Source organism: Tachysurus vachellii, chromosome 1, assembly GCF_030014155.1.
Source record: "Tachysurus vachellii isolate PV-2020 chromosome 1, HZAU_Pvac_v1, whole genome shotgun sequence".
Taxonomy (NCBI): Eukaryota; Metazoa; Chordata; class Actinopteri; order Siluriformes; family Bagridae; genus Tachysurus; species Tachysurus vachellii.
Genome location: NC_083460.1, coordinates 22,783,056 through 22,810,811, shown reverse-complemented (window position 1 = coordinate 22,810,811; position 27,756 = coordinate 22,783,056). Strand labels below are relative to the sequence as shown.

Sequence of the window (27,756 nt, the reverse complement as noted above, 5' to 3'; positions counted from 1 at the left end):
CCAGCAAGCATTCACACGCTGATATTTTTAATCCAACATTTCTGACACTGCCAGCACTAAACTGGTCACTGATGAATATATTAGTGTCATTGATATGCTAAATCAGCATGGACTGGAATACCCATCAGCCCCTGCAGGTCACCTTCTCACTGAGCATGCACACCTGTTCTGCATTTCCACTAATCAGCAACCATTTTTAAGTTCCTGTGTTTCAGAATCTTGTGGTCAAGCTTCCGCTGTTGTTTAACTGACAGAAAACTGGACAGATAAAGTGAAAGCAACAGACTTTATTCAGTGCTGGTGGGCCTATGGTGAGCAGATGCAGGAGATACAGAGGCGGATCCACCAGATCAAAACCCTCCTGGACCACTGTTTGACTCATTCCTTGATCCTGGAGACATGAAGGACAAAAAGGATGAAAATGTACTGTAGCTTACACTTCCATCATGACGTATGAACTTCCCAGGAGAAGATGAACGTACAGTTTGTACTCTGAACGAGTGCGCATGCGCAAAGGTGACACATGGGTGTCACAACCCCTGGTGGTTAAACGAGGTAATAAAATACAACTTATTATATTGATAAAAATAAATACAAATCGGAGCGCACTTTCCCGTACATTTTATAATCAGAGATCAGAGATATATAGAATTTTTTAGTGGTATTTGTGTGTGTTCTCATTGTTGTCATAATAATAATAATAATAATAATAATAATAATAATAATAATAATAATAATAATAATAATAATGGAGTTGGTAAGGCAACTAATAAGGCTAATTTGGTGGTAAGGTTGGTAAGGCTAATTTTCTCTAAATGCACTCATTTGTTTTTCCTGACTCAGACTCTCTCCCTTTCGGTTTTGTACCTACTGCTGATTCAAATCCAGACCAGCGGGTTTTGTTTTTTTTTTTCTACGCCGGGCAAGATGGCGGCGGTAGCGCCGAGATGGAGCAGCCGCTCAGCCTGAGCAGTTTTTACACAAAATAGCTTAAATATCTTAACTTAAATCTGAAAATAGCACAGTATCGGTTTGGACTGTTCAACTTTCGCTAAGTTTTAACATTTTCTGTGAACAATGTTCAAATCCTAGTGATCTTTTACTCGAGTCTAGCGAGCAAACGAGGCAGAAAGTATAATGGGAGAAAAGCTTGAACTGAAGCTCAAGTCGCCGGTTGGAGCCGAAGCTGCAGGATATCCGTGGCCGTTACCGGTATATGTGAGTAAAGTCTGTTTGTTTTAAAACAGATGTTCTAATTTAATCCATTTTACGTTCAGTTTGAGAGAAAACTCGTCATTTATCTACCGAACAGCTGAGAGAACCAACGCGTATTACTAGCAGTTAGCTTATTAGCTTACTAGCAGTTAGCTTTAGCGCGCTTGTGTCTCTCAGCTGTTGTTCTAAGGTTAACAAAAACAAGCTTGGGGTTTATTTGTTTTTTTATTTATTCTCCAAACTTTGATTAACTTACCACGAAGGTTTAACGGCACCGCTAAAAAAAAACGTGATCAAGAGAAAGTTCTAAGGGAAAATACTTTTGGACGTGACGTCCGTTATCAGTTCGCGGGTTGTTATTTATTTATTTATTTATTTATTGTAATTTTTTTTAAATAACACGTGCTGTTTGAATAGTTACCAATTTTGGTACCAACCTTGACCAATAGCTACTGCTATTTTTTATTTTTTTTATTTTATTTTATTATTTAATGTGAAGGTGTAGTTGACGGTTACGATTGTGGGAACTAACTAGCTAGCATTGCTAGGTAGCTAGCATTGCTATCTTATATAGGTTGAATGGCAGGATTTGTCACTTGGTTTATTTGCCTCACATCCGATCAGTTCACGAAGGTCCGACTGGCTTAAAATTAGGTGCTGGTTAACATTTGGTGCCAGTTTTCCTAAGTATGAGGTTATTCCTTCAGTACAAACTGCTTGGTTAGCATCGCTAGCAGCTAAGCTAATCGGCTAGCTAGCAGCTAAGCTAACGTTAGCCGATTGTCGTGTTTTGTCTGTTGTAAGTGGCGGGTGGAGAAAAGTCGAGTAGGAAGGTTTATCTGATATAAAGTCCATTTTTGAAATATTCCGTGTACGTTGTAGTTTAAAATAAATAAAGAAACAAACGATGCTGTCAAAGTGCAGAGGGGAAGGACAAAAGATATTCATTCTGCTCCCCTGACTAACAATGGTACTGTTGTTGCTATTTATGGACTTTTTGGTTTGTTTGTTTTTTGTTTAAGGTTAGATCAGGTTTGTGTCATACAGCCATCACATCCGGGCAGTTACTTTTCTGGTGCTGCTTTGTTGTTCTTTAAAAGCATAATAGTCCCTCTTTTTAGAACAAGTTCTCAAACTTTTAGTCCACAGTAGAAGGTGAAGTCGAACACAACAACAATATTAACTTATAAACTGCTGTTTATTCAGTTTACATGGTCTCAGAGCAGCTTTACAGAAGCATAGGAACAGAATAAAAACGTTCAAGTTCACACCTGACGTCCTGCGTCTTGTGTGATGGGATTATAAGTGGCCGGCGCAGGTATGAATAGAGTTTAGGTTTAATCCGTGTCTGGGACGCATTGTGATCCGCTAAGTCAATCCCTCTGGAATAATACAAACACGTTGCGTTCGTAGTGTGAACGCAAATGCATCCCAGTGCGTCCCGGCCAGGAATGACTGATCAGATGCTTTATTACCGTTTAATCAAACTGCACGTCGTGGTAGAGCTGTGAGCATTTTAGACCAACAGGTAAAGACGATGCTCTAACAGGAGAATCGAGAGAGAGTTGCTTTTGCTAGCTTCAGACAGAAGTCAAAGATGAGGATGATCATAATTTCAGATTTACACCTGGATATGTTAAACACTTTACACAACCCTTTTGCATGGGATCGGCTGTATTGACACCGTGGCTGGTGGGTCTGTGATCAACAGGAGTGAAAGAGTATGAAATCCCTCCTACCCAGTGACTGCGGCCAGACGACTGTTAAACCAGTTAAAGTTGAGCGTTCTCGTTAGTCGGGGTGTTGGGTTCTGATAACGACTTATCTGAAACCAACAGGAACTTTGACTCCTCATTTGACTGTGAAGTTGGAGTTTTTATTTTTTGACTGCCGCTGGTTCAAGCTACAGAGTGCGGAGAAAACAGCAGACTCTTCCACATTCGTCTTCTATGAGCATCTAACTAACCAGCTGACTGTGCTGAGTGATGTGTAGATTCTGACTGCACACTCAGTGTTTTATGAGCTGTAGTGATGGCAGTGCTGTTCATTCCTGCTGTATTCGGTTTGTCCCATCAGAGAGCAACCTTCTTTCTTGCCTTCCTCATCATTCTAAGTTTATGTTGTTTAATCTCGCTCAGGTCACCTATCCAGTGACACTTGGATGCTTTCCACCTGTATGATATTGAAGCAGGGACGTTTAAGACCTTTATTGTGGAGCTGTAGATTTTTTCTTTCAAGTGCTGTGTAACAACATTGTCTCTGAGAATTTTAAGAATGCTCCTTTACCATAAACCATGGCTGTCTTTTATACTAAAACCAGGTTCAGCTTTTATGCTTTTTTTTTATACTATTACACTGGATATAAAAATCCCTCATTAAAGTGGCTGGCTTTCATGATGTAAGAAAAGTAACCCAATATAATTCATCCAAACTTTTCCCTCCACTCTATAAAAATGAAGTGCCATCGTATATTATATTATTGATTTTTTTACTTAATTTATATATGTTTTTAACTTCAAATTAAGTTTGGAAATAATATTTTTTAATATCATATAAATAAATATCATTTAATAATTTTTTTTAATAACTTTTGTAAATCATTTTTCATCCCAGAGTCTGAATTATTGTCCTCCTTCCATTTATTTATTTATTTTAACTCTTCTTAGTGTATCTTTATGATTCCATGATTTTTGGTCGTGTCTATAAGCATGAAGTCGTGTGTCCCTCTGTTTTGATGTCATTTAAGTCAGACTTCAGGAAGAACAAGTAGGAACAATGCTAATAAATACACACAATATTTTTCCACAAAGGCCCGAGTGACCATTCCTCCTCGTAATGGTCGACAAGTTCACAACGCTGTCACCACTGGCTCGGTCCATTTCACACGTTTCTGAGAATTTTAGACCGTATCGACTGTCTAGGCGTATTAGCTAGCACGAACGTTTCCTTCATTGTGACTCGGTTCCTTCCGTGACGGTAGACTCCTGTGACGCTTGATGATGATTCTAAGAATTTACTCTGCTTGTCAGGATCATATCTTGTCGGAGTCGGAAGTGCTGCCCTGCCGGTGGTTTCCGTCTGACGGAAGGTGAAACTTAGAAGTCGCCTTTAAGTTGACAGGCGTCAAGATGATTCATCGTTATAGCAGGAAAATTAACTTGTACTCTGTGTCATAAACGTGAGTCACTGAGAGCAGTAATGTGGAAGTGAGAGATGTGGTGAGTGAGTGTGTGTGTGTGTGAATGAGTCACGTGTTTACGCTACCATTCACGACTGAGGGCTGTGCCATGAGTGGCGTGCGCTCAGTGCCCCCACCCCCTCTCCCCCTTTTACGTGAGTGTGTGCGCGTGTGTTTGAGTTCTCCTTGCATGCCCTGGCTGGTGTTATATTTAGCTGCTGTGCAGGCGTTGCTGTGTGGGCAACCAACAGGAACACTGCCCCCTCTCTGCTATACACACACACACACAAGCACATACTCTTCCTACACACTGCCCTTGTCCAGATTTGGTATTAACATCCGCCTCAGCTGATAGATCACAAAAAGACAGCTGCAATAGATATCCGTTCACACCCGGTATTTGCCGCAGCTGGGTTGCCAAATCTGGTAACCAAAAGACAAAAATACTTACCCCATTGAAATGTTAAGAAAAAAAATGTATTTAATATATATATTTTTTATCTTATCTAGCCTTACTTCTAAATATGAAGCATTTGTCGCTGCTAGAATTTACATTAAAAAAAAATTTGGTGTAAAATGACAGAAGGCTACACGGGAGAAATTATTACACCTCAACCCTGGGAACATTATGTTGCTCTCCTCTTTTATTAAGCATAATAGCCTCTAAAAAATGCTGTACCGCACAATATGCCAGTTAAAATAACTCCAGTTATACGTGTTTTGATCTAGCATCTAGCATGATTACATGTGGAAGCTCTACCCACTCGTGGGGCATTGTCAGTGACGGGTGGCATGCTCGAATACAAATATCTTATAGAAATATCTTTTAATGAAGCAGTTTTAATAACAGGACATCTGCCAGGCTTATTCCACGGAGGAGTTTCGATGTTCCCATCACCACACAGTTTGATTCCTGATCTCGTTGCATCTCATTCTGAAGCTGGAAGTCAAGGATTTTTAAGTGCGTTAAGCTGCTCGACTTCTTTACACCACTGAGGGATGTGAAAAAAGAAAAACCTGAGCAGGGCTTAATGAGCAAGCTAAATACAGAGAATGATTAAGAGGTTAACCAGAGCTTTTGACAGACTTTATACAGATTGTTCCCTCACAGGATTATGGGCAGGATGTGGGGTCTCACAGCAGCACTCAGACAGACTTCTGTGTCTCTGACAGAAACTGGGTCACTGGGTCACGCTGTGCAACTTTCACTGCCATCACAGATTTCTTAGCACTCTCCTGTGCGAAGGTTCTGTGGCCACTCACTACTAGAGATATTAGTTTGATCTGTTTTGAGGATTTGTGGAGGGAAAATGTCTACAGAATCTGACTGAGTGTTTGCTGTCATGCCCACGGACGTCGACCGTGTTTTAGAATAATACGGTTGAATAAACAGCGAAATTGTGTTTTTACGGAAATGTGCTAGTTTTTAGTCTGTTCTCTATTTCCCTCTCTTTCTCTACAGGATAAACATCATGATGCCGCACATGAGATTATCGAAACCATACGGTACGTACTGTTCATTAACCGTTCGTTAACTGTTCACTAAAGGCTGACAGACCTGCAGGTTGCTGACCTCTGTCTAACTCCAGTCCGTGTCTTTGTCTAGGTGGGTGTGTGAGGAGATCCCAGACCTTAAACTGGCCATGGAGAACTACGTGCTCATTGACTACGACACGAAAAGGTATCACCTTATCCATTAAACGTGTGTGAAAGGGTGACAGGGTTTCCCGCAGAAAATTTGTTAGTTAAGGCGGTAGGGTTCGGCGGGGATAGGGGCGGGGCGGCGCTTCTTTGTGAGATAAACCACAGACTCTGTACTACATTTAACAATTATTTATTTAACACTAAATATAAAAGTTAAATAACACAATAATAAATAAGAGAGTGCAAAACAACATTCAAAATTTTGCGGACACGCGTTTTATCAACTGGCTAGTTATCCTCCAGACAGTGCCACGTCTTTCTCTCATTTCGGCCATGTGGCACACGTGTCCGCTCGCGGTGTAAAGCGCGTCTGCGCTATTCTCCGAGATGCACTTGACTGCCTTTTGTGCTGCGGATTTTTTTTTTTTTTGGACGACCTAGTTAAAGCGGTAGGGTTTCCCAGTTTAGGCGGGCCGCCCGAACTGCAAAGTGCTGCGGGAAACCCTGGGTGAACAATGTCCCAGTCTGAGGGGAATGTCAGAAGTTAGGACAGTCTATCAGTTTTTTAGCGGTGCTGCTGGTTTCAGGCTGCACAGTGAATGTCCATGGCGTTCGGATTCAACTCTTCTGATGACCTTTTTAACGTTTGCGTACACCGCTTGTTGGCGGTTTCTGATCTCTCACGAACAACCACAATCAGTGGGTTTTTACTACATATTTTAAATGTATGTGTTGACCGTTGGTGTTCAGACAGTGCAGCTGCATTACATGACTTTTTAATCAACTTCCAATTTCCATCATTTCACTCGCACATTTTCAAGACGCTCAACACAACATATTTGTATTATGACACGCCCGTATCAGCCCCAAGATGTCATCGTTTGGAAAAGCGTGTCCAAAACCCAGATAAGAAATGTTTTAAAATAATAAGCATGTGTGAGGATTGTTTTAAAGAAGACTGAGTAAATTCTACAGAGACAATAAAATCAGTACAAACAATGATGATTGCATCGTAATCATTATAGTATTGACAAGCTTGCATAGTGTGAGTAGAATTTGGTGTCTTCCATTATTGTTCCTTTAAGTAGACAAGAATTTGGCAAAACTCTTCTGCCTTTTTATTTGTTTGTTTATTTATTTATTTTTAAAGGTCTGGTTCCCTAACCTCTTATGTATCAGATGATTTAATAATAAGACTGAAGAAAATGTCGTAAAGTTTGGAATTTTGAGGTCTTGATAATGTTGAGAACTCTGGCGTTTTCAATGTGGGCAGTAGGCAAGGATCAGAGAACATAAGTAATTAGCATCGACCTTTCTGAGTGTATGTTCCTGCATACCCGTGAGGCACGATGCCGCGCGAGCAGCCTGAATTTTTCACTCTCTCATTAAGTTATACAGTGCGAATGTTAGTCAGAACACGAGGACATCTGCTTGTATGCCCAGATTAAAACACGTAAGCAACTGTTGCTTAATGATTGTGCAAATTTAGCTGTAGCATTTTTGCTTGTGGCTTAATCTGAAGTTGTAATTTACTAACACGGTTTCAACTTCTAATAAACTTTGTTCCGTCTCTGTTTGTTTGGGTGTATATGTGGGTCACCGAATGAATTTGTTTTTTTCTAGTTTTGAGAGTATGCAGAGACTGTGTGACAAGTACAACAGAGCTATCGACAGCATTCACCAGCTGGTAAGTTGACTCGTGTACACACGGTCCATCAATGTGGTGTGGTGTATTTGTCACATCATTTGTCATGATGTTGATGTAATATGATGGTGTCTCCCAGCCCTAGCTGCATTAGGGAATGAACCGTACTAACCCTGTCACAAAGATCAGGTTCTCTCCGTTTGCACAGACCCTACAGCGTTTAATTATTTGTGCCTTCTGTGTTCCAGTGGAAAGGTACGACTCAGCCGATGAAACTGAATAAACGGCCTTCAAACGGCCTGCTTCGTCACATCCTGCAGCAGGTCTACAATCACTCTGTAACTGATCCAGAGAAGCTGAACAACTATGAGCCCTTCTCCCCTGAGGTGTACGGAGAGACGTCGTTCGATCTGGTGGCTCAGATCATTGACGAGATTGAGATGATGGAGGAGGACACTTTTGTGGACCTGGGCAGCGGTGAGGGCCTGCACCTTAAAGCTTTACGCTAACTCCAAGCTACACTGAGCATAAGCAGTGGACTTAATACTGCAAAACACCACCTTCTTTACCACATCTCTCTCTCTCTTTCTCTCTCTCTGCTCTCTCTCTCTGCTCTCTCTCTGCGCTCTCTCTCTCTCTCTCTCTCTGCTCTGTGTGTCTCTCTCTCTCTGCTCTGTGTGTCTCTCTCTCTCTGCTCTGTGTGTCTCTCTCTCTCTGCTCTGTGTCTCTCTCTCTCTCTGCTCTGTGTGTCTCTCTCTCTCTGCTCTGTGTGTCTCTCTCTGCTCTGTGTCTCTCTCTCTCTGCTCTGTGTGTCTCTCTCTCTCTGCTCTGTGTGTCTCTCCCTCTCTCTCTGCTCTGTGTGTCTCTCTCTCTCTCTCTGCTCTGTGTGTCTCTCTCTCTGCTCTGTGTCTCTCTCTCTCTCTGCTCTGTGTCTCTCTCTCTCTCTGCTCTGTGTGTCTCTCTCTCTCTCTCTGCTCTGTGTGTCTCTCTCTCTCTCTGCTCTGTGTGTCTCTCTCTCTCTGCTCTGTGTCTCTCTCTCTCTGCTCTGTGTGTCTCTCTCTCTCTGCTCTGTGTGTCTCTCTCTCTCTGCTCTGTGTCTCTCTCTCTCTGCTCTGTGTGTCTCTCTCTCTCTGCTCTGTGTGTCTCTCTCTCTCTGCTCTGTGTGTCTCTCTCTCTCTGCTCTGTGTGTCTCTCTCTCTCTGCTCTGTGTGTCTCTCTCTCTCTGCTCTGTGTGTCTCTCTCTCTCTGCTCTGTGTGTCTCTCTCTCTCTGCTCTGTGTCTCTCTCTCTCTCTGCTCTGTGTCTCTCTCTCTCTCTGCTCTGTGTCTCTCTCTCTCTCTCTGCTCTGTGTCTCTCTCTCTCTCTCTGCTCTGTGTCTCTCTCTCTCTCTCTGCTCTGTGTCTCTCTCTCTCTCTCTCTCTGCTCTGTGTCTCTCTCTCTCTCTGCTCTGTGTCTCTCTCTCTCTCTGCTCTGTGTGTCTCTCTCTCTCTCTGCTCTGTGTCTCTCTCTCTCTGCTCTGTGTCTCTCTCTCTCTGCTCTGTGTGTCTCTCTCTCTCTGCTCTGTGTGTCTCTCTCTCTCTCTGCTCTGTCTCTCTCTCTCTCTCTGCTCTGTCTCTCTCTCTCTCTGCTCTGTCTCTCTCTCTCTCTCTGCTCTGTGTCTCTCTCTCTCTCTGCTCTGTGTCTCTCTCTCTCTGCTCTGTGTGTCTCTCTCTCTCTGCTCTGTGTCTCTCTCTCTCTCTGCTCTGTGTCTCTCTCTCTCTCTGCTCTGTGTCTCTCTCTCTCTCTGCTCTGTGTCTCTCTCTCTCTCTGCTCTGTGTCTCTCTCTCTCTCTGCTCTGTGTGTCTCTCTCTCTCTCTGCTCTGTGTGTCTCTCTCTCTCTGCTCTGTGTGTCTCTCTCTCTGCTCTGTGTGTCTCTCTCTCTCTCTGCTCTGTGTGTCTCTCTCTCTCTGCTCTGTGTGTCTCTCTCTCTCTCTGCTCTGTGTGTCTCTCTCTCTCTCTGCTCTGTGTGTCTCTCTCTCTCTCTGCTCTGTGTGTCTCTCTCTCTCTCTGCTCTGTGTGTCTCTCTCTCTCTCTGCTCTGTGTGTCTCTCTCTCTCTCTGCTCTGTGTGTCTCTCTCTCTCTCTGCTCTGTGTGTCTCTCTCTCTCTGCTCTGTGTGTCTCTCTCTCTCTGCTCTGTGTGTCTCTCTCTCTCTCTGCTCTGTGTGTCTCTCTCTCTCTCTGCTCTGTGTGTCTCTCTCTCTCTGCTCTGTGTGTCTCTCTCTCTCTGCTCTGTGTGTCTCTCTCTCTCTGCTCTGTGTGTCTCTCTCTCTCTGCTCTGTGTGTCTCTCTCTCTCTGCTCTGTGTGTCTCTCTCTCTCTGCTCTGTGTGTCTCTCTCTCTCTGCTCTGTGTGTCTCTCTCTCTCTGCTCTGTGTGTCTCTCTCTCTCTCTCTGCTCTGTGTGTCTCTCTCTGTCTCGGTTTGTGTCTCTCTATCTGCTATCTGTGTGTCACTGTGTGTCTCTCTATCTGCTCTGTGTCTCTCTATCTGCTCTGTCTGTCTGTGTGTGTGTCTCTGTCTGTGTGTGTGTCTCTGTCTGTGTGTGTGTCTCTGTCTGTGTGTGTGTCTCTGTCTGTGTGTGTGTCTCTGTCTGTGTGTGTGTCTCTGTCTGTGTGTGTGTCTCTGTCTGTGTGTGTGTCTCTGTCTGTGTGTGTGTCTCTGTCTGTGTGTGTGTCTCTGTCTGTGTGTGTGTCTCTGTCTGTGTGTGTGTCTCTGTCTGTGTGTGTGTCTCTGTCTGTGTGTGTGTCTCTGTCTGTGTGTGTGTCTCTGTCTGTGTGTGTGTCTCTGTCTGTGTGTGTGTCTCTGTCTGTGTGTGTGTCTCTGTCTGTGTGTGTGTCTCTGTCTGTGTGTGTGTCTCTGTCTGTGTGTGTGTCTCTGTCTGTGTGTGTGTCTCTGTCTGTGTGTGTGTCTCTGTCTGTGTGTGTGTCTCTGTCTGTGTGTGTGTCTCTGTCTGTGTGTGTGTCTCTGTCTGTGTGTGTGTCTCTGTCTGTGTGTGTGTCTCTGTCTGTGTGTGTGTCTCTGTCTGTGTGTGTGTCTCTGTCTGTGTGTGTGTCTCTGTCTGTGTGTGTGTCTCTGTCTGTGTGTGTGTCTCTGTCTGTGTGTGTGTCTCTCTGTCTGTGTGTGTGTCTCTCTGTCTGTGTGTGTGTCTCTCTGTCTGTGTGTGTGTCTCTCTGTCTGTGTGTGTCTCTCTGTCTGTGTGTGTGTCTCTGTCTGTGTGTGTGTCTCTGTCTGTGTGTGTGTCTCTGTCTGTGTGTGTGTCTCTGTCTGTGTGTGTGTCTCTGTCTGTGTGTGTGTCTCTGTCTGTGTGTGTCTCTGTCTGTGTGTGTGTCTCTCTCTGTCTGTGTGTCTCTCTCTGTCTGTGTGTCTCTCTCTGTCTGTGTGTCTCTCTCTGTCTGTGTGTGTGTGTCTCTGTCTGTCTGTCTGTCTGTGTGTGTGTGTGTGTCTCTCTGTCTGTCTGTCTGTCTCTGTGTGTGTGTGTGTGTGTGTCTCTCTCTGTCTGTGTCTCTCTCTCTCTCTCTCCCCCTCTGCGTGTGGCTCTTTGTCTGTCTGTCTGTCTATCTTCAATCACAGCGACAATATCCAGAGTTTTTCTGCTGACCTTTTCACCGTGTCATTACACATTTGATGTAAACACTGGACAGTGATTGGCTAGATATCATGTTGCACTGATCACAGCAGGTTTTGTGTCATGACCAGCATACTGTATTGTCTGCATGACGTTATAGCAAAACAAACTCCTGCGTTTTGTTCCACACACCATGAAGAATATAGTGTGATTCCCTTGGATTTTTATTATTATTTTACACTTCACTTGCATGCAAACACAGAAATAAAGTACAGGCTTATTTTATGCTCCTCTCAACTAAAAAGTATGGAATGATCAGCCTCTATTTATTATTATTATATTATACTTCTTACCTCAGGCGAAGTGGATCATTATTGAAATGTGGTCAGAATTCTGTCTGCACTAAGGTAATAAAATGAAGGTACGGTTTCCCACGTCTGTAATTTAGCATGCTGTAACTGATCAGCAGTGAACTAAAAGGAGAATTCCTGACACTTTATTCTTTGGAGTCCCAGATTAAAATCCGTGTTTTCTTTGCTTGTATTACAGGTGTGGGGCAGGTGGTCCTGCAGGTCGCCGCCGCTACCAACTGTAAGCACTACTATGGTGTAGAGAAGGCCGAGATTCCAGCCACGTACGCAGAGGTATAAAACCTTTTTGTACAAAATCATCAGTTGGTATGATGAAGGCAAAATGAAGTGTATGGAGTAAACACTCAGCTGCTATCTACAGCATAAATAGACCATCTGTTAAAGTTTGTTCAGACTGGTGGTGGTGTATCGGTGCACATATCTGGTACACTCTGGTCCCCTTACAACCAGTTAGTTATTCACTGTGTAAATGCAAAAGATTGTCTGTGTATTATCTTGGTCCAATATTATCGTCCATATGTGCTAGGTCTCAATCAAGTCCAGCTAGTTCTGTTAATGTCTCCATCAGTTCATCAGAGCACCTTTTAGGATTTGCTAGAACAAGCGATTTACAGTAAGAATGTACAGCGGCTGCTCTGGAAGTGCCCGGAGAGTGTATAATGGGCTGCAGAGATTGTAATTAACTTTGTAATTAACTTTTTAATGCTTTTTTCTTCTTCCCCTTCTTTTATTTTTTTGGACTGCAGGCAATGGACAGGGAATTCAAGCGCTGGATGAAGTGGTATGGGAAAAAGCATGGCGAGTATACAGTAAGTTGGTGTCAAACTTACTTAAAGGTAGGGTCTCCAATTTTTGAGAAATGCTTCAGAAAACTGAGTCGGGCCGAAATCTAAACAAAAATCAAAACAAACATGTAGCCAATGAGCAGAAAGGGGCGTGTCTTGTCAATATTGGCGGAGAGAGTGTTCAGTGCGCATGTGTGACATTAGCAGAAAGCGGTTTTAACAATGACATGGAGGATAAAAACAAAGAAAGTGAAAGAAAGGCTTACGATAAGGCAAGAAGTAGGACCGTGTTAATATAGGATCAGATTTCCAGCGCTGGAGAGAACTGAAGGAGCGGGAAGTTGGCCGCATATTCACAGATTGGAGTTTCCCGAGTCAATAACTCCTGAGCTAAACGCTGTTACTACACAAATAACACCTCTTTTCTATCGTAGTAATGTAGAGAGGCAGCTACAACCACGTTTTGCTAGTCACAGCGTTTAGCTCAGGAGTTATTGACTCGGGAAACTCCAATCTATGAATATGCGGCAAACTTTACTTAAGAAGCCGAGGTTGCTTTTTTCCTTCTCGATAGGTGAGTAACGTTGGTTTTGCTTTGTTTCACAGAACTAATATATGCCGTCCTTTGCATGATTATGCTTGTGTGTCATTTTTGCTTGTTTGTTTATCTGCAATCTTATTGTTCGTCCCTTCAGCTATGATAGACACATTTCTTTCCATTAGTTGTCTGGGTTGTGTATGTATGTGTGGGCGGAGCTATCAATACAGGGGTGGGACCCATTTGGGTTAGGGGCGTGTTTGTTTTGGTGATTTCAAATGTCGACATTGGCTTTCAAAAATTGGAGACACTGCCTTTAAGGAAATGATTGTATACTCCCCCGACTATGTGTTGGTGCGCATTAACCATACCAGAATTGTCAAGCATTTCAAGAAGGTAAACGATATCAAACGTGTCGCAAATGCTACTGCGCATGTCCGGTCCCGAAGCATTTCCAGTGACGCAAATCTTAAATCGCAAATCTGTCAAAACGCAATGACAAGATAACTGAAACTCAAAAGAAACAAACAGAATGCTGCAGAGAAGATGTTAAGGCGTACCTGATGTGTCTCTAAGGGAAAAGTTAGGGCATCTGCTTGTACATCCCGAACGGCATTTTCTTTTCTGTGGTGAAGTCGGAGCAAGTCAAATGGTGGCTAAGAGGAAAAGAGAGCACTTAACAGATGAAAGTGTAGAAGCACAGTCTTGGAGCCAAAACCAGGCAGATGCTTCAGAGCAACTTTTTTTTTAAAAATCGGTCAAATTACTACGGCATTAAAGGAATAAGACACTTCAAGGTGGTAATGTCACACCCCGAAACATGCCGTGAGACTGTCCAACCTCTGCTCGTTGTGTGTAGGAGCTTCGCACAGTAATTTCGGAGTACACGGCTATGCGGCTGTCTCTTAAAAAAACCATTCCCATTGTATCAAACGCATGGATAAGAAGCAATTTCATCAGCAATCACAAAGCGAATGTGACGGCCGTGTTAGACCGTGGATGTGCCCATCAAATGCTTGTGATTTCATTATAATACAGAGTGCTCTTAAAGAAGCTGCTTTCGCAGGCCCAATGTGTCCTGAATAATAATAATAAAGCTAGCATAGTAGGAAATACCATTTATTAACTTTATCCATTCAATACTAAAAAAAAAAAAAAATGGAATGGATGTGTCTCATATGGGATTCACTGGGAATTACTTTTCTTTTTTTTCTGCAGCTGGAGCGAGGAGACTTTCTGTCAGAAGACTGGAAGGAAAGGATAGCAAACACAAGGTATTACAGCTCGGTAAATTCTATCCACGTCGCTCAAGCACATCTTTTTCCTTTGGTTGGCTTTTTTTTGGGTGTAACGAATTATAGCAAAATGTGCAAATCATTGATTGTAATTGTTCTCTTGCAGTGTTATTTTTGTAAATAACTTTGCCTTTGGTCCAGAGGTGGATCACCAGCTGAAGGAACGCTTTGCCAACATGAAGGAAGGTTTGTACACCTGTTGCTTTTTATTGCACTTCTCATTTAGCTCGCTTGGCTAACAGGATCTTTTCAAAACGACCAATCTGAATAAAATAAATCGCACACACATCAACCATCTCACGGTTAAACGGATCAATAGACAACGCAAGACAGACCCGTCGTATTGCCCAACATGCCTAGCTAGCAAACGTCCTTTGAGAACATTTTGAGAAGAAAACAGCTGTTTTTTCATGTATTCTGTTTTAATACATTTTTCTACCTAGTTTGTTGGTCCTCTATCTTGTTGCGTTATTTCATCCTAGTGAGTTACTGTATCAGCTAACTGCTAAATAAATGACTTTTATACTTTAATAATATTTAATAATAATCCGTATATAAACAGTGCTTATCTTTCTGCTGTCTCAGGTGGAAAAATTGTATCCTCAAAACCTTTTGCACCTCTCAATTTTAGAATCAACAGTCGAAACTTGAGCGGTATGTGTTACACACCCACTCACACACACACACACACACACACACACGGGCAATTCATTCATGATCACTTGGCATCGCATTTAATGTTGTGTGCTGTTCTCCTGTACAGATATTGGCACAATAATGCGTGTTGTTGAACTTTCTCCATTGAGAGGCTCTGTGTCTTGGACAGGGAAGCCAGTTTCCTACTATCTGCATACAATAGACCGTACCATAGTGAGTGCTGTTATTACCACCTTCTCACAACACTCAATAATGTTCTATTGTTTAAACTCAGCTAGTGGTGGTTAGTAGGCCTGTAGGGTTTTTTTTCTCTCTAAGCGTTGTTTTCTCTCCCTCTATTCACAGCTTGAAAACTATTTTTCTAGTCTTAAAAATCCTAAACTCAGGGTAAGTGAGTTTTCCTCCAGTAGGATTAAAAAAAAAGTACAAGAGTACAATACTAGCCTCTTGGTTATATTATACTAGCCTCTTGGTCGGTAGTGTTACATAAATGAGATGCTCTCCAAACACCCACCCCTCCCCCATCACCCCCCACCTTATGCCACTAGGAGGAGCAGGAAGCAGTGAAACGGCGTCAACAGAAGGAGAACAAGGACAGTAAAAGCAGCAGCACCACCCCAACCAAGCCAAAGGAGCACAAGGTGGGCCTCCATATCACTCCATATCATCAGGTGGTACTACATTTGGGTGACACTAGACGTTGTGATTGTGATTTGTGATTGTCAGACTGTATATTTATAATCACACCTTCCAGGGTCACCCAAATGAGGATGAGGTTCACTTTTGCATCTGGTTTCTATCAAGGTCTCTTCCTCTTCCTTCTAAGGGAGTTTTTCCTTTCCAAGATCGCCTCAGTCACCTCAGGCTTGTTCATTGGGGATAAATACAAACACATTTCAATACAAGTCTAATATTAATCTTTGTATAATATGAAACTTTCTGTGCTATATTACTTACGTTCTGTAAAGCCGCTTTGAGACGGTGTCCTTTGGTAAAATCGCTATAGAAATTAAATTGAATCGACTTTCTGGTGTACACACTTTACACCTTATTCACAGGAGTCATGTGGTGAAGAGGAAACCTCGGGAGTCCTGGTACCAATCAAGTCGTCACCTAAACCACGTCGTGCCAAGCTGCTTGCCAAGGGCCGCAAGCTGGGCAACAGGAAACGCGGGCGGCCCAAGAAGTCCATCATGGCAGCAGCCACTGAACGCAAGACCAAGAAGAGTCAGAGCGCCTTAGACCTTCTTCATGCCAAGACCGTCTCAGCAGCGCCCCCTCAGGGTACGTTTGCACCTCCTGCGTCGCCTTCGCGTTTTATCTGGAAGCACCACGTTGTTGCTTTGAGCTAATTTGATCTTGCTACTTTTGCTGATGTTTTCTCACAGATGCATACAAATCGCCTCAAAGCCCCTACTACCAGCTACCTCCTAAAGTTCAACATTACACACCTGGCCAGCTGCTGCTCAGCAACATGCCTGTGGGCCTGCAGACTTTGCTGGGTAACCGAAACCTCTCCTTGTCTGATTTATTATATAACAAAAATAAACCTTCCCATAATGGTGAGAGGATTATGGTACCATGAACATTTAGCGAACCATCAGCATGCACGTGCTTAGGGTAAACATACAAGTGATGTCTGTATAATTAGTATCTGCCTGATCAAATGATAAACCTGATACATATCTTGTTTATAAAGCAAGTGTGGATCTTCCCTGTTACAGATAATTTCAAAGTCCAGTACATGCAGTTCTTGACCCATATGAAGACACCACAGTACCACACAAACCTGCAGCAGGTTCTGGAGAAAGAGAGGGTACGATACTTCACGTTACAAGACTTTGTCTACACGCTCACTTTCTGACTTTGATAATATTTTAGCGTTACTGTGTTTTGGGTTGTTTTTTTTAAGTCATCCTTGTTTCTGATACCTCATAGCTCAGACACACTGAACTGTCCGCTCAAGCCCAGTGTCTGATGAACGCCTGTCACACTCACAAGGAGAGGATCCGGGACCTTTTCCAGGCCAAACTAGAAGAGGTAAAAGCTGCTGAAACAACACGGGATATAAACGCCTAAAGCATAGATTACCAAGTCATTCTGTCTGAAGGCTGTAATTTCAGCATCGATCTTTCAATATTCTTGCAGCTGGGAGTAAAGGCAGTGACCGTAGAGGACCTGGTGCAGGCTCAGAAAGAGATCATGGCCCATAATATGCAGCTGAAAGAACAAACCAAGCAGTTGGAAAGAGACATGGCTGAGCTTAAAGACCAGAGCCGGCTACTGGTGAGCCCCAGTCAAGTTTTACAGAAGCCATCTGTTCTATTCTATCATCTTTGGATACTACAAATGTTCGCTCTGAGTACCTTTTTTTTTTTTTTTTTTTTTTTTTTTTTTTTTTTTTTTTTTATATTCTTCTGCTCTGCCTACTTGATTTTGGTGATGCTTATGAGCAAAAACGGTGTTATTCCTGCAGCTAAAGGCTCGCTGCGAGGAGCTGAAACTGGACTGGGGGTCGTTGTGTCTTGAGACACTATTAAAGGAAAAGGCTGCTCTGCGTAGACAGATCTCTGAGAAACAGCGCCACTGTCTAGAACTTCAGGTACTTCAGACTTTTAAAATGCATATTCAGTGCCTGATATAATAATACATTAAAATAGGAATTTACAACGTCAAAAAAGTTTTTTTTTTCTTATTTATTTGGAAGTAAATAAAATGTTTTGTACCTTTTTTTTTCCCCCCTTTCATTGCATAATTTTCCTTGACAGATTAGTATTGTGGAGTTGGAGAAAAGCCAAAGACAGCAGGAGCTACTACAGCTCAAGTCCTCCTATAGCCCATGCAAAGACTCGCCATACCGCAAGAGCATTCCTAGTCTAGAGCCCCGTCCCCCAACAGACACCAACACCCCCAAACTGGCCGAAATGAACGGCCTTAGCCCCGAGTTGTCCATCAACGGCACGGCATCTCCTAGCTACGAGCGTGGAGGCGGCATCAACTGCTTCAATGGCAAGAACGATCTGCTCTCCCACTACCTGCCAATCTCCCCCGAACATGAGATTGTGCCACCCACTCCAGAGCCTCGAAGTAGGCCTCTAGGACAGCCCCTGCCTGACTACACACGCTTTTCTCCAGCTAAGATCGCACTGCGCAGGCACCTCAACCAGGACTCCACTATAGGCCAGGCCAGGGCGCTCGGCACCATCCACAGGTCAGATCTGTTTTGTTAGAACTATTGGAACTATGATTTAATGGTCATGTTTGATGTCCTGTTCTTCCTTTTCAGGGGCGACGTTGGCATCGTGTCATCTCCAACCTTAAAACAGGGCTGTGCCTCACCAAGCACAGCTGAAAATCAACAACCAAATGCACTCAAGAGTGTAGAGAGGGTAAGTGTGTGTTTGTGTACATAATGGGTATTCCTTAGGCTAATTTAGTAATATGTTCACTCATTACTGCTATGTAGATAAAAAGAAAGCAGGTTAAATGGACTCGCATCAACAAAGAAACAAGGGACTTTACTTTTTTTTTTAATCTCACTCTGATACTACTACCCTCACCTACTCACTATGTGAGATTTCCCTCGTTACTAAATCACTGTGAGCACAAGTATGGGTTGTACGTCACGATCCAATGTGACCATTGTGGATGTTAATGCGGCCCGAGCTAAACTTGACGATATGACCTCCCAGATGCTCACATCCTTTATTAAAGGCAGGCTGTGCTTTAATTTGGGCTTTGTTCATGGCCAGATATTTGTCGATGCCCCCTTTCCCAATGCACACCTGGGTAATCAGGTCACAAGTGCAGGTGTGAACAGGGTCAAAGGTGCAACAGAGATGCTTTGTGAGCTAATCGCCTCATTCGCATTCGGAGGTGGTCTGGGTCACCCGTGCACATGTCCCAGTTGTACTGTGAATGTGAATCGTAGTACCTCAGCAGCCAGCCAGAGAATACATCGTCATTACAAGCCTGCTGCTCTGAATAGATGATCTCTCAGCAGTTAGGCTTTATGGATAAAGAGAACAGCAGCAACCTTTACAACCTCATTTGTCTCTTGAGCAGTTGGGAGTTTTAGGAGCATTTTTAAAATGTTCAAAGCTGTCCTTAAATGTGGTTAAGAGGTTTTTGGAGACATTCTGACTGAAGATTGATGCAGTAGAAGTCAAAATGGATGTGCACGACTGCTGTTTTCAGCGCTAACTAGGTAAAATTAGATCAGAAGTCACCGGAGAAGCATTCGTAATGCCGAGTGTGAACGGCTGTGGGAGCTCCGTCCCCTTTCCCAGCATTTCACATTTGTACACTGATTTCGTTATGTGTCTCGAACGACGCACTGATCTGCTGCTCGATATTTTAGGAGGTTATTGTCAACTAATCTGTTTGCAGTCAGATAACAATTTGAAAAGGTTTAGTCGGACTGAAAATTTGTACTTTATTGGCAAAAACGTAATAGCAAAAAAGTTTAAAATCGACTTAAATTTTGGTTATTCGAAAAGTGACTAAAATGCTCCATGTGGTTTTGCACTGTGTAAATGCCTGGTGGTTACTGTAAAGCCCCGTGTGTAAATGGCCTACAGATTCTACCTTGTGTAAGAGATTTGTGAAATGGGATGAGTTTACAAATTGCAGTTTGACGTGTGTGTGTATGTATAACTGTCAACAATTAACATTAAATGACCATGTCCACTCTTTTTTTCAGGCGAATAAGGATAAGATCCCAGCTGGAGCAGGTGACAACATAACCAGTCTCCCAATCAGCATCCCTCTCAGTACTGTACACCCCAGCAAACTTCCTGTCAGCATCCCACTGGCCAGCGTGGTGCTGCCCAGTCGTGCCGAGAGACTGGTGTGTGTTTTTGCATGTGTGTGTATGCGTGTGGGCTATCAATAATAAGCACAACAAATTTCTGCCATACGATTGAGTCCCAAACAACACAACAGAAAAAGCATTCTCATATTATTGGAAGCTCATGAGTACAAATTCCAGCAGAGTCAATAAAGCAAAAAATTTGCCCATGTTGACAAGGTAGTAGTCTCCTTTTCTCCTGTCAATCTCAGCAATGCAAGTCACTCATGAACATACACCGCTATGTAGCTAATATGATGTGCTCGCTATGTAGCTAATATGATGTGCTTTAGTTTCCCAGAACCAAAAACAAGCGGGCGAAATGAGCATTTCCACTATTTAACCGATGTTAAGTATATGTTTGTGTGTTAATCATTTTATTCCATATTAATCTACCGAGAGCTTGTGAAATCGGGGAAAGGGGCGGAGCTGGAAAAAGACCAGTTTGGGTGAGCCTGTGCCCATGATGGCCTGATGTGGCCTTCTGCTTTTGTGGCTGGTCCACATCAGTTTTTGATGCGCATTCTGATGCTTTTCTAGTTATATAGAGTCACTATACCATTCTCAGCAACTTGAACCAATTGGCCATTTTGTGTGTGTGTGTGTGTGTGTGTGTGTGTGTGTGTGTGTGTGTGTAATACACACTTTAATGTGCCCACAATCTATTGTTGCAGAGGAATACTCCCAGTCCTATGTCTAGTAGGGAGCAGTCAGCAGGGCCAAGCAGCAACAGCAAGCAACCTCTGACACCTAACTCAGGTACGCAGTCTTGTTCCTACTGCACGTCTTGGCTCAGTTTCAGTAATGATTCAAGATTTTTATTTGTCACATACACAATTATATAGAGCATATATAACATTACAGATATACAGATGTAGGTCCAGTCTGAGGTGCGTATGTTCAAATTTTATTGTTCGTCTCTGTTTCAGGATTGGTGAACGGCTCCCACTCTGCTATGTGTGATCAAGACTGCAACTCCATGTCTCCTATACCCCATAGCAACCCTATGCTGGGTCTTCAGTCACGTGGGTCTGGCTCCAGCCCTCTGCTGAGCACAGGCGGAGTGCTGCAATATGCAGACAGACCCTCCCGTCTTCCTGACGAGGGCCACCAGCATCATGGCCTTGAATCTGATCCCGAGATCCTAGACAGCGAGGCTCGCCGCCACATGTTCTTCTCTTCCTCTTCGTCTTCGTCTTCATCCTCCTCCTCTGCCGGAGGCTCAGGCCAACCTCACGGATCAGCCAAGCAGGGAAAGCATCACAGCAGTCATCACCACCACCATCGCTCACCAGGCTCTCACGGGTCGGAAGGGCGCAAGAGAGGACGCCGGAAACGCAGCTCCTCTAGCCTCGTTCCAGCAAGTAGTTCCCCTAAAAAACGATCGTTCTCCGGGATTAACTACTCCTCGGGTTCCCCACTTAACATAAACACCATGGTGAGCGGACGGGAAGTTAAACCGAGAACATTACAACATAGTTGTTGTGATTCGATTCTTCTATCCAAATCCTTCATTGTGTTATTTATACTGTCTGAATATGAATTTTCACGTTCCAGTGTGATTTGTTTTTTTTCCTCGTCAAGCTTACTTTGACTTACTTACACAGGTGAACAACATTAATCAGCCTCTGGAGATCTCAGCCATATCCTCTCCAGAGCAGGCAGGCGGCAGTCCATGTGAGACGGACCTGGACCAGCCACCAGTACTGAAGCGAGAACGCCCGCTGGAGATTAATGGCTCCAACCGTGACTTATCCACCCCTAGCTCAGAGGACGAGGAGACTGGATATCCAGCAGACAGTAGCTCCTTACGGTGAGATTAATCACTATGCAGAATAAAGATGAAGATTCCTTCAAATAGTTCCTCTGTCTTGAACATTATTTTTCCTTTTTTAGAATTGAAAGGAAAATTGCAACAATTTCTCGGGAGAGCAGAGACGGTGAGAGGGGTAAGAGTATGTAATACTCTTATATCCTGCGCAGTTGCACACCATTATCATGCAACATTCTGTTCACCTTAATTTTGTCAAGAATAGAGGCTTAAATAATGGAATTGTCCGTAATGGCGCTCAGTTTTAGAAATATAGATCGAAATGCACCTTGATTTCTTTCACGCTCATGAATCGGTTTCTCCATCTCTCCTTTTTCAGGTTCACAGGGCCGTAAATCAGGGGCCAGTAGCGTGAACAGTGACGTCTCTTCTTCTTCCAGCAAGTGGAAGTCTACCTTCTCACCCATCTCCGACCCCAAGCCTACTCCTCCAGACCTCCGGCAGAGCCACTCCCCTTTCTGTGGGGCGATGTCTTGTGGCCCAGACTCCGACTCTGAGCAGAAACCGCAAAAGCGAGCAGATCGAGAACGCAGTGAGCATTACAGCAACTCTAAACCCTTTCTAGGTCTGGACAAAGCACGGGAAGCCTTTCCCAAGCAAAAGCCTCGCGAGTGGGAGGCTCTCAGTGGTCTGAGCCAGAACCTCTTCATCTCTGCTGCAGCTGGTGGAGGTCTCCTGTGTGGAAAAGTGGGTAGAGCCACTGCAGTTTCTTCTGCGTCCTCTGTGGGACAGTATTTTCCTCTGAGCGGCCCCTCCGTCTTACAGTCCATATTCGGCACGCAGACTCCTAACCCGGCCACCAGCGGACCTCCACGATTGGTTAACGGTCACTCTGTTCTGGGCAGCTTTTCTAGTGCTGGACTGGCAGGAGGCGCTGCGGGAGGTGAGCTTCCCTTTGTGATTGTTTTGTTTTTGCCCTTGGAGTTTAATATGTCTTGTTAGCTTGCAGGCCTATGAAGGCTGCCAGGTAAGTGAAAGACAAACAGCACTGCCGTTTTTGCCTTCTCGCCCCTTTGCTTTCTGTGCCGTTGAACCATTAGCTCATTGTTTTTAAAGTGACGCACCCTCAGAAAACCAGAACAAAACACAGCAGATGTGTTAAATTAAATTACCAAAAGTCGGCATAAAGTGATGGTATAATTGAAAGCTGTGTCTTAAAACATTACTAGAAAGAATTTTTGGTGAACCTCCCATTTGTAAGTTGTGTACTTTTGAGTGACCTTCACATTTCTTTGGGTGTTTGTCATGTCTGCATGGCTTTGTTTTTGGTGTGAGACATTCCTCTGGCAGCCCAGCTCTTTAACTTTTTGTATTTGAAGGCAGACGCGTATTGACACCAGGCCCATTAGGTCATGTTTGGAACCCTATGGGAGGAGCATCTGTCTGCCATATTGGTGTCAGAGTTGGGTCAGCAGTGTTATGCCTCATCGCTTTGATCATGTTTTAACTTGCTTGCTGCTTATGCGCAACCGGGCTGATTACCTGTCTCTGACCCCAACCCACCCCCCATCCCCAATCTTTTTGTCTACTCCCCCCCCCCCTTCTCTCTCTCTCTCTCTCTCTACCTGACCCTCTGCTTTCATCATTTTCTCCCTCTATTTCTCCTGACACTTTGCCACAGGGATTTTTCACCACATGACGCCTTCAGTATCCTCTCAACAGTCTGCGCCCCCCAGTTCGCAGCACAGCCACTCTTCCTCACAGCAGAGGAATCTGGACTCCAAAGCCGGGGCCTTGTACCTGGCCCAATATGGCCGCACACAGACTGTCCTGCACGCTCCCTCCCCTCCTGTGCTTTCCCTGCCTCCCCCTCCTCCCCTTCTCAACACCTCCTCCTCCTCTGCTCCTCTCCAGCCTTCCCCTCCATGCTCGGAGAGGAAGCAATCGGTTTCCCTCCAAACCCTACATCTGCTCCCCTCCTCCTCTTCATCCCCCTCTTCTGCTCCTGTCACTTGCATCACAACCACTCCTGCTGCCTCCTCATTGTCGCGGCCCTTTACACTTCAGTACCAGCCTTCTGCAAGCAGCGGCGGAGGCAGCAGCAGTGGCTTGGTGAGCTCCTGGAGGACTCTGGGTATGCAGGTGCCCTACAATGCTCGGCCCAGGTAGCAGTGCCATGAGCAGAAACGGGGTGGGCGGGAGGTCTGAATTTGGGGGTAATTTATAATTAGGAGCTGCTGTATGGTACCTGCCAAGCTTGTGCCTCAGTCTGAACAAGGTATGTGCTTCGCTTTTGTGTGTTCAAGCTGCTCATCATATATTTGCACGTTTCTGTGTGCGTATGTGATTGATGGCATGGTCATTTATTGTCTAGCTTCTCATGGGCTTATGTATCTTTCCAGGTAACTGAAGCAATCTACCTCAACCCACTGCAACCTATGCAATGGACAGGTGTAGACCAACGGGCTCTTCCTCACTGGTGCTCCCAAGTTAGTTTAAGCCACCCGGAGGATACCAATGCATCTAAATACACATGCAGAAACACACGCACGCACACACACAGGTCAGGACCACTCATAAGCATCTGGTTAAAGTTGTAAAAAAAGAGGCACCGACAAAAGTGAATATGTCATCAATTATTGTGTATTTAAATAGTGGATGGGTTTTTTGTGCAAAATCTGGGATCTGCAAAATTTGTCTTTTTTTTTTTTTTTAATATTCAGATAAAAACAAGGCATCAGCAGAGCGATAAATTCCTGAACATTTTGCTCCATGCTGAAGCCCAGCACTGTGTTAGCCTTTAACAATTCCTGGAATACTATGGAATCTCTTTTTAGAGGTAAATGTGGGAATTTTGACTTGAACATGTGATTCAAAAAAAAAAAATATGGCATCATGAATCGTTTCGATTTAAATTATTTTAAACGGCAGCATTTGTTCAGTACATACACACATATTCCTTTACACTTACACTGGATAGAAGCCTATTCACTACAACCAACCGGCTCCATCATCGAGTCAGCTTGATTACTGTTTTTGGATTACGTGCATTTGATTTTTTTTTTTTACTTTTTTTTAAAAAAAATACGAAAGTTCTCGACTCGTTAACACACACAGCGGCTGAAGCACAAATTATTAAATGTATTTACCAAGTACCTGTGTGTGCAAACATCAAATCTTATAAAAAGAAACATATTAATGTACTATATATATACTATATCTTCTTTTTTAAAAAAATTATTTCTCTTAACGATGCCTACACGTAAAGGTCGGAGTTTGGCATTCGACATGAAATAATCGATTCAGGTGATCTTTTTTTTTATTTTATTTTTTTTCTGAGACAAATTATGATCCATGGTGCTGAAAACAATTTTGCTCAGAAAGGTGCTAGATATCTGCTTTTGGAAAATGTACACCATTAATGTTGTGGTGCTCTCTGCAAGTAGGAAAACCACACAGACGATTTAAAATGGGGGAAAAAAAAAAAATTATGAAAAAAATCTTCTAACACTGGTAAAAAAAATGTAATATGGCAAAAAAAAAACATCTACTGTGCAACTGCCGGGATTTTTATTTTATTTAATTGTTTATTTTTTTCTTTTCTTTTTCTCTTTTTAAAAACATTTGAAAGATGTTTTTGTACTGTGAATTGGAAGTAACTGTCAATGTGTAATTGTATATAATTTGCAAATATTTATCATTTCCGTTGTGATGGTTTTTGTTGATTTTCATGTTAACGTACCGAGTAAATGGGTGCAACTTTTTTGTGTGACGTAAAAGAAAACAACATGGTGCTACAATCTAACTCTGGACTGTGCCTATTTATATTAAGAACATCAGATAAGAGACACATTCTGGGTGCTAATGTTGACAGGGACCTCGCATTATGTAGCGCCAAGTGGAAAGCAATCAGACGCTGTATTGATCCGAGGCGTTTTTAAACTCGATTCTTACTTGATCGTTTTCTAGTCTTTTAAAGTGGGGACTCGTCTCCGCTGGTGCACAGCACGTTTGCAGCCGAAGCCTTCCGTCCGCCGTTCTTCGAGCGCTTAGAGCTTTTCCACAGGGTGAAAATCTGTGACATCTGTACTGTCAGAGTGGGCGATATGACAAAAATACATCAAAAGTGTGCGACACAATATACTTCCGGTGCATATTCCTTCACTGACACTTTAATAGGAACACTTTAACTAATCAGCCACTCGTATAATAGCCCGCGTAGAAGCACAGGTTTTTTGTTGTTCACGTCCAATCTCTGTGACTTTAACTGTTGAATGAATGGACTGGTTTGAGTTTTTCTGTCTGGGATTTTCTTACAGTATCTAGAGTTTATCCTGGATGGTGCGAAAAACACCTTGTTGATATGAGACAGCAGAGGGAAATGACTGCCTGGAAGGATCGAGTAACTCGTATAATCATTATCGTTATATAATAATAATTTGTACAGCCGTGCTGAGCAGAAAAGCACCTCAACATGCACAGAACATCAAACCATGAGGTGGATTAGCTACAACAGCAGGTTCCTCTCCTGATCCAAAGATCTGAGGCTCTCATGGGAATCATCTCGCACAAACCAGAGAGTAGAAGACAGGAAAAAGTCTCCATGATGCTCCATGATACACTCGGCTGGCAGGAGCCTGATGTTTGTGGTCTGTGCAAGCTTCCTTGTGATCTACATCTTGAGATGCTTTTCTGCTCACAGTGGCTGTAAAGAGTGATTTATATCTTCCAATCTCTCATCAGCAAGATGTTTCAGACACCTGCAGACCTTCCACAAACTGGATCATTCTGTATAAAGACCGTCATGTTGTAAAAATCCCAGGAATCAGGCGGCTAAAGTCACAGAGATGAGACTTTTCCTCCGTCCTTATGTCGGATGTGAACGTTAACCAAAGCTCTTGAGCTGTCTGAATGTCCCGTCCCGTCCCCCCCCTTCCTTTCTTTCTCATTGTGCTGCTGCCACACAATTGGCTGATTAGACAAAATGTTCCTAATAAAATGGCCGGTGAGTGTTTGTCTCTCTCCATCCTGAGGGGGGGGAATAAAGTGTCTTTTCATTTTGATATTACATCTTATCTCCCAGCCCTTGGAGTGTCTGCTGACTGTTCTCTCTCTCTCAGCAGTCCAGGTTGTGTGCCTGTTGTTTGGAGTGAGAAAGAATTCAGACATTTTAGTTCTAAGCATGTTTTTAGGTGCTGGAGAAACCAGAAACGAAAACCAGTCCGGCTCTCGTGTAAACATTCTCCTCTTGACGGCGGCGTGTTCCAAACTAAGTGTTCTCTGTGAAGCGACGTTTATGTACAACAGCCCGAGAATCCAGTAGAACGTAACCAGCACTGTCGACATATATATCTATATATACGATGTAGTGTGTTAAAGTTAGCTGTGTACCAGTTTGTTTTATTATGTTATATTATAGAATTTAGACCAGTAACTAATGGTGCTCTTCTACACGTTTTTTTTTTTGTTTGTTTTGTTTTGTTTTAACCGATAAAGTGCAGCTCTACGTTTTAAGTACAGACGAGACGAATAACACAAGGTTTTGCTCTTCGTGCTTTTCTGTGATCTTTGTTTTCTCAGCTTCAAGGGTGAAACTGCTCTAAAGCCTCATGTGTGAAAGTACTTGTGTAAATCTTAACACCACAGTAGAGTAGAGCGGTGTGTGTGTGTGTATTTCCTCAGGTACAGGATTAGATAAGAATTTGTACATTTCAAGACAACTTCTCTTGGCACCTGTTTGTAATTTGGGTGTAAACAGAAAAGATGTGTAGTCTCAGGAAGACGCCTTACTGCTTTGACTTCACAGCTTCGTCTCAAAGGGAAAAAATTCCAATAAACTCAAACCCTTTTTGTTTGTTTGTTTTTTTCTTGTGTTCTTTCTAGATCATGAGGTTTCCTCTTACCCTTTTCTAACGTCTGTGCCGCTTTCTGCAGCCACACTCTTACCTGTATTTTTTATTCACCGTAAGTTATAAAGATGAACGTAGTTCTATGTGTAAAAAAAAAAAAAGAAAGAAAGTAACTTTATTGCATCGCTGTCATATGGAATGACCAAACGTCCACTCTTCACATAGAACAGTATAGGATAATGGTGCAATAAGTCTTCACCAATGTTCTAATTGCTGTTGTTGGTGCTGGTTTTATTGCTTCATGAAGTGTTTTTAATTATAATAATAATAATAATAAAAGAAACATGGTTTGCCCTTGA

The 27,756-nt window shown here is 43.2% G+C and overlaps 1 protein-coding gene across 5 annotated transcripts; it reads left to right on the top strand.

The window, feature by feature from the left end:
* Positions 1 to 908: 908 nt before the first annotated feature.
* On the top strand, positions 909 to 27,756 carry dot1l (DOT1-like histone H3K79 methyltransferase). 5 transcript variants are annotated; one of them, XM_060877493.1, is made up of 29 exons: positions 909 to 1,218; positions 5,856 to 5,899; positions 6,000 to 6,074; positions 7,661 to 7,724; positions 7,931 to 8,159; positions 11,832 to 11,926; positions 12,400 to 12,462; positions 14,195 to 14,250; positions 14,413 to 14,457; positions 14,903 to 14,925; positions 15,035 to 15,141; positions 15,274 to 15,315; positions 15,477 to 15,569; positions 15,987 to 16,212; positions 16,317 to 16,430; positions 16,653 to 16,744; positions 16,867 to 16,968; positions 17,077 to 17,214; positions 17,405 to 17,530; positions 17,697 to 18,139; positions 18,215 to 18,317; positions 19,631 to 19,777; positions 20,452 to 20,536; positions 20,707 to 21,215; positions 21,385 to 21,590; positions 21,674 to 21,726; positions 21,928 to 22,491; positions 23,230 to 23,826; positions 23,951 to 27,756. In XM_060877493.1, exons 1-28 carry the CDS (start codon positions 1,138 to 1,140, stop codon positions 23,715 to 23,717), a joined length of 4,413 nt encoding a protein of 1,470 aa, XP_060733476.1. In that variant the 5' UTR covers positions 909 to 1,137; the 3' UTR covers positions 23,718 to 23,826; positions 23,951 to 27,756. The 5 variants fall into 5 exon arrangements, with proteins under 5 accessions (XP_060733476.1, XP_060733467.1, XP_060733458.1 ...); XM_060877484.1 differs by having other exon boundaries at positions 14,378 to 14,457; positions 14,857 to 14,925; positions 21,674 to 21,717; XM_060877475.1 differs by having other exon boundaries at positions 14,378 to 14,457; positions 14,857 to 14,925.